The following is a 12,740-nucleotide window of genomic DNA, read 5'->3' on the forward strand; positions in this document are numbered from 1 at the left end:
TAATATATAGTATGGAACTACAGTTTCTGGATTCTCCGTTTGTTTAACGTTGTCTTTTACACTTACTTATCATCAATTCCTCTCTCTGCATTTTTTTTCCTTCTTTTGATTTTGAATATGGTTTATGCACGTGCTTCCAAAAGTGTTTCATTGTTATTAGGGGACAGAAAACCACCACGTTGTTTTCTCCATGTGAAAGAACCGATAACCTATTACATAAAAGGCTATAACCGGCAGAAATCAAGGCAAAAAGTTAGTGACTGCATTATGTCAAAATCATGTCCATTTCCTTGAGTTCTCACCGAAATGTGGCTAGTAAGCCAATTAGCCCTAAAATTTAACAAAATGTTTTTAAATAATAATTGGACAATTCTGTCCTTTATTTTTCCACAGCTTAAAAGGAGAATCTCATCAGTGAATAAACTAAAAGACAAAAAACAGAGCTCCTCTCTGGATCACATTGTCTCTCTCTCTCTCTCTCTCTCTCTCTCTCTCTCTCTCTTTCTCTCTCTATTATTGTTCCTCATGGATTCTTCAAGAACCAGAACTTTAGCCAGACGATCTGATCCGGTCAACTTTCCGGCAAAGACAAACACTTCTTCCCGCCGTTCTTTATCTTCTTCTTCCTTCTCGTCCTTCTCCTCTTGCTCCTCTAGCTCCCTCGTGTTTCAAGGCGACTCTCCTTTAAATTCTCCGGCGACTCCTCTTCGTCTCCTCGGTGTTCCATTCTCTTGGGAACAGCTTCCAGGAAAACCCAAAGACTACTCTCATAGACTCAACCACCGCCTAAATAAAGAATCTTCACTTATACTACCCCTCCCTCCTCACCGGAGCACACATTTTCCGGTTACCGTAAAAAATAAAAAATCTAACAGTTTAAGTAAGAAGAACAGCTTCCCGGTGACTGAGAAAGATCCCTTCGCCGCGGCGTTGTTGGAGTGTTCCAAAGACGACGACGAAGATGAAGAGGACGGGGAAGATCATGAAGTTGATCGTAGGTTCCGAGGAAACTCCGGCGGATCAAGCAAGGCATTAACAAAGAGCAGCATCGGCGACAGGTTCGGGTTAGTGAGTCTCTACGGTTCTTGTCGGAGAACTTGTACAGTTTCAGAGTCCATTGTTTATCTCCCAAGAACGAGAAAAGCTGCTTCGTATGATCATCTGCTTCCACGCCGTCGCCGTTAATTCATTGTCTTTCACGGTTTACTATATATATTTTCTCTTGATCTTTGTAATACTTTTTATATAATTTTCTATGAATGTAACATATTATGAGTGGGAACGTGATTATTTCAGAGTGACTTGTTCTCAAAAGGACGTTTTAGTTATTTACTTACATATACGTGATAACTTTTTCATATAATATTTGTATTTTCTGCAATTATTTCAATTTTGTGGAACCAAGACTGAACGTTCTGTGAGATCTCTCTAGCTAATTTCCAATCCCATCCCATGTGAGAGCAAGCTAAGCTATATGTGCAAGTAAATACAAAATAACATTGACTAATTTGTTATATGCCTACATGGACGAGTTTTACGTACTGATCTTTTATTTTGCTGTTTTTTTACCATTTAGAAACTGCTGATAGTTTAGCGTACCTAGTGAATCGAGTTCCATTATATAATAATAAGATATATTCTCTGGTTTATATTTCTTTAAGTCTCTCAAGAAAGGATCTTTCATCTTTGGTGTTCGGACAAATTAACAAAATAATAAAGGGGGTTTTTACCAAAAAATAATAATAAAGGGGTTGGTGATCGACCATGCATGCATGTCTTGTACACTCGTATTTATGTAGTATGCAATAAAAAATAGGGAAAAGATACAACAATTTATCAAACGACATACTTTTAAATACTAACATATTTTCTTTTAAATGACTTATTTTTTAAAAATAATAAAAAACATAAGACCAGCAATTCAGTTAAATTAAAATATAAATACAAAAAAGTATATAAATACTATTCGTCTAAAAGTCTAATGCAAACACTTCACCATTGTGGTTGCTCTAAAATTTATCTAATGTATTATGTACTGCTATTGTTGGCACAGAGTCTACGAAAACATATAAATGATTTTCTATAGAGAAAAATTATTTAATATTTAATAAAATAAGTTAATTAATCATAATATATAATGCAGAATATAGATAAATATAAAATAATTTTAAAACTTTGCATAAAATTGTAAAAATGTTATAAAATAAAATAAGAATTTTTTCTTAAACATCTAAAATTATTAGAAGAAAATAATATTATGTAAACTAAGTATATTATACCTTTTAAGATGAATAAAAAATTCTTATATGGAGATTCTTTATTTACTTTTATGAAGATACTGTTATGACTTGTTTGGGATTAGCTGACTCCATTTTCTTTTATTTAAATATCAAAATAAATTCCATGTAAAAACGAAAATCCAATTCATACCACATTATCAATCAATTATTGATTTTGATTTTCATAAATTTTAAAACACTAAATTGATAGGGAAAAATATCATGTCATATATAGTATTCAAAATACTGTTTCTGTACCTGCAAAATTTGAGTACTCGTTCACAATATGTCCACGCTGTAGTTAATATGTCTTCATCAAACTTATTAAGATAGATTAGGAACTGTTTATATCAAATTGTTTGGTTTAGCGTACAAATTAATATTAATTTTTATTTCTCATTAGATCGTTCCATTCTATCTTCTCTTTGTATTTTATGTACTCGATATCTTGTATTTAAAGACTTACGCTTAAAAGTCTTAAATTCCATCTTCTTAACACTTCGAAACAGTTACATATTTTCAGAATTAAAAACTACAGACGGTATCGGATATTTCCACAATGGACATTTAATTTGGTGCTACATAGTGAAAATTCTGAAAGAAATAGCAAAATATTTGTCAGGATATATATAATGATCGATCGGAGTGAATCAAGTATACAGAAGTAACAGAGCTATTGAATATATGAATAGTTTTCATATTGAATATCCATAAATCCAATATACAAAAATAATTACACTTATATGTATAATACAAAATATATGAATATTCGAAGGGAATAACTATTTTTTTTATCATAGGTCAAGTGTAAGAAGTTTTCTCACACACCACAAATAGGTCTAAGATATTCACATGAAAAGTAGTTTGATATGTAAGAGAATCAAATTATTAATTAGTGAATTCGTTTACCTGTTTTCGTTAATTCTAAGTTTGGAGTTGGAGCACTGAAAGATACTAGTGGGGAACCAAAGAACCTAAAGTTACGTGGGATATAAATGATGACCAACTTCTAATAATATTAGTAGAAACAATTTAATATGAACATTGCTTTTCATCATTGTCTGCCTTGTATTCGCGTGTGTACTTTTACATTATTGACTCAAGTCCAAATATTATAGCACTAGCTTTAAAACAAAAACAACAAAAATGTATCAAGAGCACATTTTAATTTGCCGTCTCCTCAAAATTTAATGAAAAATCATCACATAAGTAAGTTTATTTATATAACTTATTCATTTCAGATTTTTGAATTTAGATTAAGCAGTGATTAATTCACGTATGTATATGTAAATATCTAGTACTTACATGTATGTGTGAGCGTGGACATGTGCATAATTAAACATAATAAATAAGTATGGGATGAGACAAGATGGACCACTATAGTCTATAATAAGTGATTGAGATGTAGCTTGAGACTAAAGACACCATTATCAGCATCTACCATTATGTCTATTCGCACATGGAAAACAATATACTATATATGCAATGTAGATCGAGCATACGAATCGGAGTCCATTTAGTTTGTGAATGCATCAAACCCGAAAATAACACAGTTTTAATCAAGAGTCTTGAGCGACAAACAAGCTGATATTATTCTGTCACTAAGGAGTTTTTTCTACAACACAAGCCGGTGATTATTTAATAGTGTTAGTAATCTTGAATTGCATACATTTATGTATTGATCTCTAGTCTCGATAGTGATAGTGCTAGGTCGGTTACTACTTGTACAGTTTTTTAACTATATAAGATCAGATTTTCTTTTGTTCAAAAAAAAAAAAAAAAAAGATCAGATTTTCTATATTTTTTTTTCTATTTACATACGGATTCGGATTTAGATGGTTATACTTGACGAGACTAATTCAAATCACTAGTTTGTATAAGCATAAACCACTAGACTAAATATTTTAATACCTATTTTGTTTGTAATACTTAGTTCATTGTCATTTATAATAATTATTAGATGTGCCAATCCAGTAGAACTGAGAGTAATAAGGATTTATAGGAAACGATACAAAAAGTTTTGTATAGAAATACACTAATATATATTACATATTGTGGACTTGTTTTCTTAAACGTCTAACTATACGAAATGGAGAAATATATACTGAGATGCAATATGAATGGATATATAAATGCTTTGTTTTTTTCCTTTTGAGCCTTAAGTGTGGCAAAAATTAAACATCAAAATTTAATACCATAATGATTTAAAGATCGTCCGATAACATGTGAATGTGATCAAAGATTTCCCCACGTTAGGCTTATAACACACGTCACACATATGGATACACACGTATAGAGTGTAAGCCCAAGAGTGTCGAACCAAAAGCCACAGTCTTAAGATATTCTGCTAAAAATTTATCTCATTTCTAGGCAAGAAAAAAGTTACTCTTAAGAGATTCTTTATCGATCACATCACACAAAAAGGTCCAAAAAGTTATAATTAGTGATCCTGTTATGAGAATGATGTTAAGTGTATCGGTAGACATTGGAGGAATCCAAATCTTTACTAGTTTGTTAGTCACGGACACGGTCACGGATCTTAAAAGGGAAACTAGACAACTAGAAATTTATTTTACAAAGTTATTTTCTAATTACTAGAACTTGACCAATCATAGACACGCCAGCAAACACGACATCAACCGATCCTACAAGGCACACTAATATTTGTACGTAGTGAAGAACATGACCATAACACAAATCCACATCAGTTTTGATCAAACTACATTTCATGTCACAGAAAGCAAACTACAAAGAGTTATATTAGCGATAAGCTAAGATGTTGATGAGATAAGGATATTGATCAAACTACAAGTCTATCCTTACCTCATCAATATCTTAGCTTATCGCTAATAAGTTATTTGTCGCATGGGGAACGAAAGAAGAGAAACCAAAATTTCACCTCATTAACGACGAGGTCTTTTACCTGTTTGTGGAAAGATGGATGGAGGACCTCCATGGGCTTTTGTTTGTTTTTAGATGGGCCGTTTTAACACCCTTTATATGTCACATTTCAATGAATGATTTATGTAATTCATGGGCAGCTAATTAAGGCCGATGCTAAGCAAATGCTCGACAAAAGAGGTCCAGTGTCCTGAAAGTGATAGCGGATAGTTGTTTGATATTTTGTTTCGTAAACATTTTAAGATTCTCAATACTTTTTTTTTGCAGAAATGTAATATTTTTTTGACTAATGCTGAAATGTAATATCTCATAACATAGCGGTAACACGAAATTACGAATGTTTATGTGTGTTTTCAAACAAACAATAAGTGAATAAATACAGTACAATCGAAACTAGGACAAGAAACAGCTAATCATATGTGTATTATGGGTTTTGTGTATACTTTAGGGCCTATAATTTATTGAAACTAAAATGATTTTTGTGATAGAAACGGGGACCATAATGTCCTGTTGTCTCCAAGAGTTAACAAACAGATAAGAGTTATCCAGAGAATTAGTTCAAAATTATAAAATATAGTAGCATATTAGTACAATCTTCCACATCTAGAGGTTGACTGTTTATTCAATTAGAAACAAAGATAACACCTATCATGCACCCAGTACCAGATGATATGGTAATAACACCGAGACAATTTTAATTTGTGTAACCTATATAACAATTAACAACTACGTAACCTACCTAACAACGAATGTGATTTAATTAGCTCATAAGTATCAAGTAGGAAATATCCAAAATAAAATTTTAAAATCACTTGATCGTGAATGATGTTTAAGACAGAACTAATATTATATATAGATAGATTTATAATTAAAAAATTACAGATTTCGATTCAAAACTTTATGGTTAACCAAACATACATATTTAAAACAATTTTGGTACTTATATATTGAATTTTTTTGGCAAAATGCATGTTTCTTTAAAATTTCGAAAGTGACCAGACAATTGATATATTTAATTTTATGTCTGTTCAAAAATATATTTAATGCAAGTCTAAACTTGGAAGTGACATAGGCGGCATTTTTAAGTAAATAATCATAGTCAAAACTCAGAAATAAATATTCTCTGGAAAGAAAAGAAATTTTAATTTTACCACAAGTTTGACTACTTTTCAAATTAACTATTTTTATAAATAAAAACATTAAATTAATTTTCATAAATTATTTATAAATATTTAAAAATAATTTATAAAATATTTATAAAAATTTATAAATTCAATTTTACGTTTTCGATATTAGATCCATGTAAATTCTAAATCCAAATGTTAACGTAGTTTTGATTAAATGTATTTTTGAAAAAAGGTAGATAATCTATAGTATTTATGCAATTTTGTAAAAAGTTAAGTAAGATTTAAAATTTACTGTAATTTAATTATATATTTTTTATTAAATAATACTTTGAGAAATTTTCACTTAATATACTAGTATTTCTTATCATAAAATAGTTTTGTATGCTATCTAATGTGTTGTTCTAAGTAAATTGCAATAGCTGCAAAAAATAAATAATAAGTTGCGTAATCAATGAGTGGTAATGGTAAACCAACGAATGAACCAGTGGATCCACAAAACAAAACCACGAGCTGATGAGCACATCATGATGAGTCACTCTGTCTTTACACAAAAATAATAAAACCTTCAATCATTTATCCGATAGATGCGAATAATATTAATACTGTAATAAAAAATGCCAAAATAAAACCTAACCAAAGTTCGAATCAGAGATTTCCAGATAATTACTTCCGACAATTCTAGTTCTTCCCTCTCTCTCTGTCTCTCTGTCCGTCCTCAAGAACCCTAATAGTTTCCAAGCTTCTTCGTATTCACCGATCCGACTTTCCTTAAAAATCTTCCGATATGGTTTAGAATCTCTCATCTTAATGGAAGCTGACGTGTCAATCGTCTGAAAAAAAAAATCCCTTATCGCGTTCAAATTTTCCCCAGCAAAAAGATTAAATCTTTTTTTCCACCGTTTGTTTCAATCTGTGAAGGAAGAAGGTTAGGGACGATGAAGATGATGATGAATCGTGCTCTTGTCCTCCTCCTCCTCCTACTCTTCCATCTCCTCACCCTCTCTTCTTTAGCCTCAGCCAAAGTGATTCTCATCAGGAACAACATCACTCGCTCCTTCGACGACATCGAAGCCAACTTCGGTTAGTTTTACGATCTTTACTGAATCGGGTCAACGTTGAATTGAACAAAACGATTTAAAGTTTCTTCCTTTTTTGTTTTTTTTTTGGCAGCTCCGTCTGTTAAAGCTGCTGGTGAAATTGGATTGCTTTACGTGGCTGAGCCTCTTGACGCTTGCTCTGACTTGACGAATAAGCCTGAGCAGAGCTCTAATGGTACTTCCCCTTTTGTGTTGATCGTTAGAGGAGGTTGTAGTTTCGAAGATAAAGTCAGAAAAGCCCAAAGAGCTGGTTTCAAAGCTGCTATTATACATGACAACGAAGACCGTGGAATCTTGATAGCAAGTAATAATAATAATAATCACAATTCACAACCATTCTTGTTAGTGATGTGTGTTTGGTCTTAATGTTTTTGAGTTTTTCTAACCAGTGGCAGGTAACTCGGGAGGTATAAAGATCCATGCGGTTTTCGTTACTAAAGAGACGGGAGATGCGTTGAAGGAGTTCGCCGGTTTGTCTGATACCAAAGTGTGGCTGCTTCCTAGCTTCGAGAACTCTGCTTGGTCCATCATGGCGGTTTCGTTCATCTCTTTGTTAGCAATGTCAGCTGTTCTCGCCACTTGTTTCTTCGTCCGTAGGCATAGGATAAGAAGGCGAACGTCACGGTCCTCTAGAGTCAGAGAGTTTCACGGAATGAGCCGCCGTTTGGTGAAGGCAATGCCGAGTCTAATCTTCAGTTCGGTGCACGAAGACAACACTACTGCGTTCACTTGCGCTATCTGTTTAGAAGACTACAGCGTTGGAGACAAGCTAAGGCTCTTGCCTTGCCGTCACAGTGAGTAATAATAATAATAATAATAACTAATGCACATGTTGTGTTCCAGAACAAAGTATTGATTGATTCTTTGTGTTTGTTAGAGTTTCACGCGGTGTGTGTTGACTCGTGGCTAACCTCATGGAGAACGTTCTGCCCCGTGTGCAAACGCGACGCGAGAACGGCCAACGGGGAGCCGCCAGCTTCGGAGAGCACGCCGTTGCTCTCGTCCGCCGCGTCGTCTTTCCGATCTTCCTCTGCGCTCTCTTCGTTCAGATCATCAGCAATGCTGATCGGTCCTTCCATGGGATCTTTACCGACTTCGATCTCGTTCTCTCCCGCGCACGCGAGCTCTTCCTACATCAGACAGTCCTTCAGGTCCTCTCTCAGACGATCTCCTCCAATAAGCGTGAGTCGAAGCTCAATGGATCTAAGGCAACAAGGAGCTTCTCCGTCGCCGTCGCAGAGATCATATATGGCTTCTCCGCATTCGTTTAATTACCCTGCTATGTCGCCTCTCAACTCTAGGTACATGTCACCTTATAGGCCTAGTCCGAGCAATGCGTCGCCTGGAATGATCGGGTCGTCATCGAATCATCCGTTAAATCCTCTGCGTTATAGTGAATCAGCAGGGACTTTCTCTCCTTACGCTTCTGCAAACTCTCTGCCAGACTGTTGAAAAAGTTTATTGAACCAACTGGTTATGGTTCAATGGACATGAGATTTTTTTCTTTTTTTTTTGTATTTGAGTTTTAACTAAAGAGAGACACGATGTGTGTTTGTGTATGTGTGTGTGTGTGTACTGATGATATGCTTTATAGTCTTATGATTGAGATGAACAATCTTTCGGGTTTAGGTTTAGAGATTCTACTGCTACTTGCACTATACACAAACTCGGTTCCTTTGTAGAAATATGAGCTTTCGTTGTTTTATTTCAAAGTTGGGCTTTTAACGGTAAAGTAGTTTAACATATTACACGAACTATGCGGTTACAATACATGTAACGTCCCCAACCAAACGCTCTTGTCAATGGGTCTTTCACACTTGTTCTTGGCTCGGAGGTGAAAACACGTTATCTTTTTGTCTTTGCTCATTTGGTATGGAAAATCATTTTTCGGGTTTATTCATGTTTAAATACGTTGAATCTTACCAGAAAGACAAGTGTGCCATGATGATACTAGTAACTAAAACCCTTTTTTAAGCATCTGCATATGCATTGCACCGATATATATATATATAAACTGAAATGTTACAACAAATTCATATATTTTTAAGTTGTGTGAATTTGTATACACAGAGTATCAAATTTGACCAATTCTAACACATGATTAACAGAATTTGGTTACAAGTAATAACAATATGTGGATAGGCTGGTAGGTTTATACAAGATCATAGTCAGGGATGTTAGAATGAGTAAATATGCCTCATTTAAATCATCCTTTTTTAAGACCTATTCTATTTAGACTTAGATTTGTTCAAATATAATATGACTATCCATTTAAATCCACCAATATTATACTATCCCATTTAAACCTTTTAAGTATTTATTAGTTTTATTCTAATTATATTGTAATATATATATTAATCGTTTTTAATTGAAAAAATTATATATATGACAATGATTCTACTCATAGGCTCAAGAGCATAATGTGTGATTGCATAAAAATAAAGTATATGATGGCACATCTATTTTGGATTCTTCAACTTTATCTAGAATTTTTTTATGTGACAACTAAACAAAACAACATTTTAGTGTTTATAAATGATTACATATCAAACATATAATATGAGACAAAGAAACAAAATTAAAGACCATTGAATTCTAATACAACAAATTAACAAAATTTACTAATATTGTTATCGTTATGTTTTCTAGTTTCCACAAAAATGAGAATGAATCATTGGAGACATGATCAGTCTATGTTCAAGTGAAGAAAAAAAAAGGTGAGAATTTCTATCTGAGAAATAAATCTGTTTTCCGGAAAAGTTTAAGATAAAAAATAAACGACTGGTGATCCAACACCTCTCCTTATATCTTTCATCAGAGATTTAATTCGTGGTGTTGCAAAAATGCAAAATATAGATTATATCCATAGAAATCTGAATCCCGAAACTGTAGTTATAGTAACTAAGGGGAATATTGTAATTGCAAAGATTGCGTATTTTAGATTCAGTAGTAGAAAGAGCAGTGAGAAATCTATGGGTAAGTTACTCTTATATCAAAATCTTTAATCTATAATCAGACACTTCAATTATCTAGAAACAACAATAAGTGTGTCTCTCTTATAAAAATTGCAACTAAACAAATCAACATCAACATTTTAGTGTTTGTAAATGATTATTTCTCAAACATATATCATGAAACAAAGAAACAACATTGAAGACCATTGGGAATTTTAATACAAATTAACAAAAATTTACTAATAAGTTTCCCTGCTTCCACAAACATTCATAAAAAAAATATAAATTCTTTTCAGGCAGCTAATACCACTATATATTAAAAAATCAGAATGTGACAACACATTCATAAGATTATAAAGCTGTGCATATTCATATACACAAACTATCAAATTTGACCAATTCTTACACAAAATTAACAGTACCAGACATGTGGGTTCTTACTAGATTCATATCTAATAGGCCCAATACTGGCCCATCCTTAGTTACACTCACTCAAAACGACATGGTTCGGTAAATTCTTTTTTTTTTGTATTTGGTAACGGTGGGGGGACCCAGTAGAGTGAAACTGTTTTTACGCTTCAGTGAATGAAGCAAAGCCGTTCCACCTTTCGCCGGACTCACCTCTCCGGCGTCGAGGAACCAATCGATCCCACACCATGCCGATGAGACACCTCAACGCAATGGCGACTCTACTAATGATGTTCTTCACTCTCCTGATCCTCTCCTTCACCGGCATTCTCGAATTCCCCTCCGCCTCCACTTCTCTTCCCCACCGCGATTCCTCCTCCTCCGCCGCCGCCGTATCATCGGATCCGTTCGGAGACGTCTTGGAGGCGTTTAGAAAATGGGATTCTCAAGTGGGTTGTGCTCGGTTCAGGGAGAATCATCGCAAGGGCAATCTCAGTTCGGGTGCTTTACAAGAATCCGGCGGGTCGGGTTGCGGTGGGATGAAGATGGATCATGTCCGGGTTTTGGTGAAAGGGTGGACTTGGGTTCCGGATAATTTGGAGAATTTGTATTCTTGTCGGTGTGGGATGACTTGTTTGTGGACTAAATCGGCTGTTCTGTCTGATTCTCCTGACGCTTTGTTGTTCGAAACGACAACTCCTCCGTTACAGGTACTTTCTAGTTACTTGCTTGATGGTTCTTTTGTTAATGCATGTGTTGTTTAGGTTAGAGCTGTGGATTAGTCTCAAGTAATTCATTTTCAATGGATCTGATTAGTGTGATGTTATCAGTTCAAGATATTGCATTTATTGATCATCTTTTAGTTTTAAAGTTCACTTCAATTTTTTTTTTTTTTTGCCATAGAGACGTGTTGGAGAGCCACCCCGTGTGTACATGGAGCTAGAGGCGGGAAGAAAACGCTCAGGCCGTGAAGATATATTCATCAGCTACCATGCCAAGGACGATGTCCAAACAACTTACGCTGGTGCTCTCTTTCATAATAATAGAAACTATCACATCTCTGCACATAAAAACAATGTAAGTAGCCTCTGTTACAACTCCAATCACCAGTTACCTATTCTTCTTTGATTTTCATTTTTTTTATAAACACAGGATGTTCTAGTGTACTGGTCTTCCTCAAGATGCCTCTCTCACAGAGACCGTCTCGCTAAGACCCTCCTCGATCTGATTCCTCATCATTCCTTTGGTAAGTGTCTCAACAACGTCGGCGGCTTGAACTCAGCCCTCTCTATGTATCCAGAATGCGTTTCAGAGTCCAACGCCGAGCCGAAATGGTACGACCATCTACACTGCGCTATGTCACATTACAAATTCGTCCTTGCGATCGAGAACACGGCCACTGAGTCATACGTGACCGAGAAGCTTTTCTACGCGCTGGACGCGGGCTCTGTTCCTATCTATTTCGGAGCTCCTAACGTGCAAGACTTTGTCCCTCCGCACTCTGTGATAGACGGTAGCAAGTTCGGTTCGATGAAGGAGCTGGCGGCTTACGTGAAGCGGGTCGGTGATGATCCTGTGGCTTACTCGGAGTATCACGCGTGGAGGCGGTGTGGAGTAGTGGGGAACTACGGTAGAACACGTGCGGTGAGTCTAGATACGTTGCCGTGTCGGTTGTGCGAAGAGGTTAGCAGAAGAGGCGGGAAGAACGCCGGAGTTTGACGTCCCATCAGTGGTTTGGCAGTTGCAGGTGTGGGATTATTACATCTTGAGTGGGTTATGTTAATGTGGTCTCATGATATGTTACTGATGCCCATATGTAATCACTCCAAGCAATTGATACACTAATTACAAACATTTGGAAACATTGCAATGATTTGCAAACTTAATGATAGTAGTGTTTATGTGCTTTGAATATTACGTGTGATCTATTAAATTTTGGATCCCATTGTTGCTTTTAATTTCCTTAGAGACGTG

At 34.9% G+C, this 12,740-nt stretch overlaps 3 protein-coding genes across 4 annotated transcripts; all 3 read left to right on the forward strand.

The window, feature by feature from the left end:
* Window positions 1–380: 380 nt before the first annotated feature.
* On the forward strand, window positions 381–1,371 carry LOC103831711. Of its 2 annotated transcripts, none has more exons than XM_033276118.1 (2): window positions 381–467; window positions 504–1,371. In XM_033276118.1, exon 2 carries the CDS (start codon window positions 526–528, stop codon window positions 1,183–1,185), a length of 660 nt encoding a protein of 219 aa, XP_033132009.1. In that variant the 5' UTR covers window positions 381–467; window positions 504–525; the 3' UTR covers window positions 1,186–1,371. The 2 variants fall into 2 exon arrangements, with proteins under 2 accessions (XP_033132009.1, XP_033132010.1); XM_033276119.1 differs by having other exon boundaries at window positions 415–476; window positions 515–1,371.
* Window positions 1,372–6,869: 5,498 nt separating this feature from the next.
* LOC103831712 (receptor homology region, transmembrane domain- and RING domain-containing protein 2) lies at window positions 6,870–9,047 on the forward strand. Its single transcript, XM_009107614.3, has 4 exons — window positions 6,870–7,387; window positions 7,478–7,708; window positions 7,794–8,198; window positions 8,282–9,047. Exons 1-4 carry the CDS (start codon window positions 7,243–7,245, stop codon window positions 8,854–8,856), a joined length of 1,356 nt encoding a protein of 451 aa, XP_009105862.1. The 5' UTR covers window positions 6,870–7,242; the 3' UTR covers window positions 8,857–9,047.
* A 1,879-nt stretch (window positions 9,048–10,926) lies between these two features.
* On the forward strand, window positions 10,927–12,706 carry LOC103831713 (alpha-(1,4)-fucosyltransferase). The gene is made up of 3 exons (XM_009107615.3): window positions 10,927–11,476; window positions 11,670–11,843; window positions 11,919–12,706. The coding sequence occupies exons 1-3, from the start codon at window positions 11,015–11,017 to the stop codon at window positions 12,483–12,485; spliced, it is 1,203 nt and encodes a 400-aa protein (XP_009105863.1). The 5' UTR covers window positions 10,927–11,014; the 3' UTR covers window positions 12,486–12,706.
* Window positions 12,707–12,740: the final 34 nt, after the last annotated feature.

The sequence above is a fragment of the Brassica rapa genome, chromosome A07 (genome assembly GCF_000309985.2).
Source record: "Brassica rapa cultivar Chiifu-401-42 chromosome A07, CAAS_Brap_v3.01, whole genome shotgun sequence".
Taxonomy (NCBI): domain Eukaryota; kingdom Viridiplantae; phylum Streptophyta; class Magnoliopsida; order Brassicales; family Brassicaceae; genus Brassica; species Brassica rapa.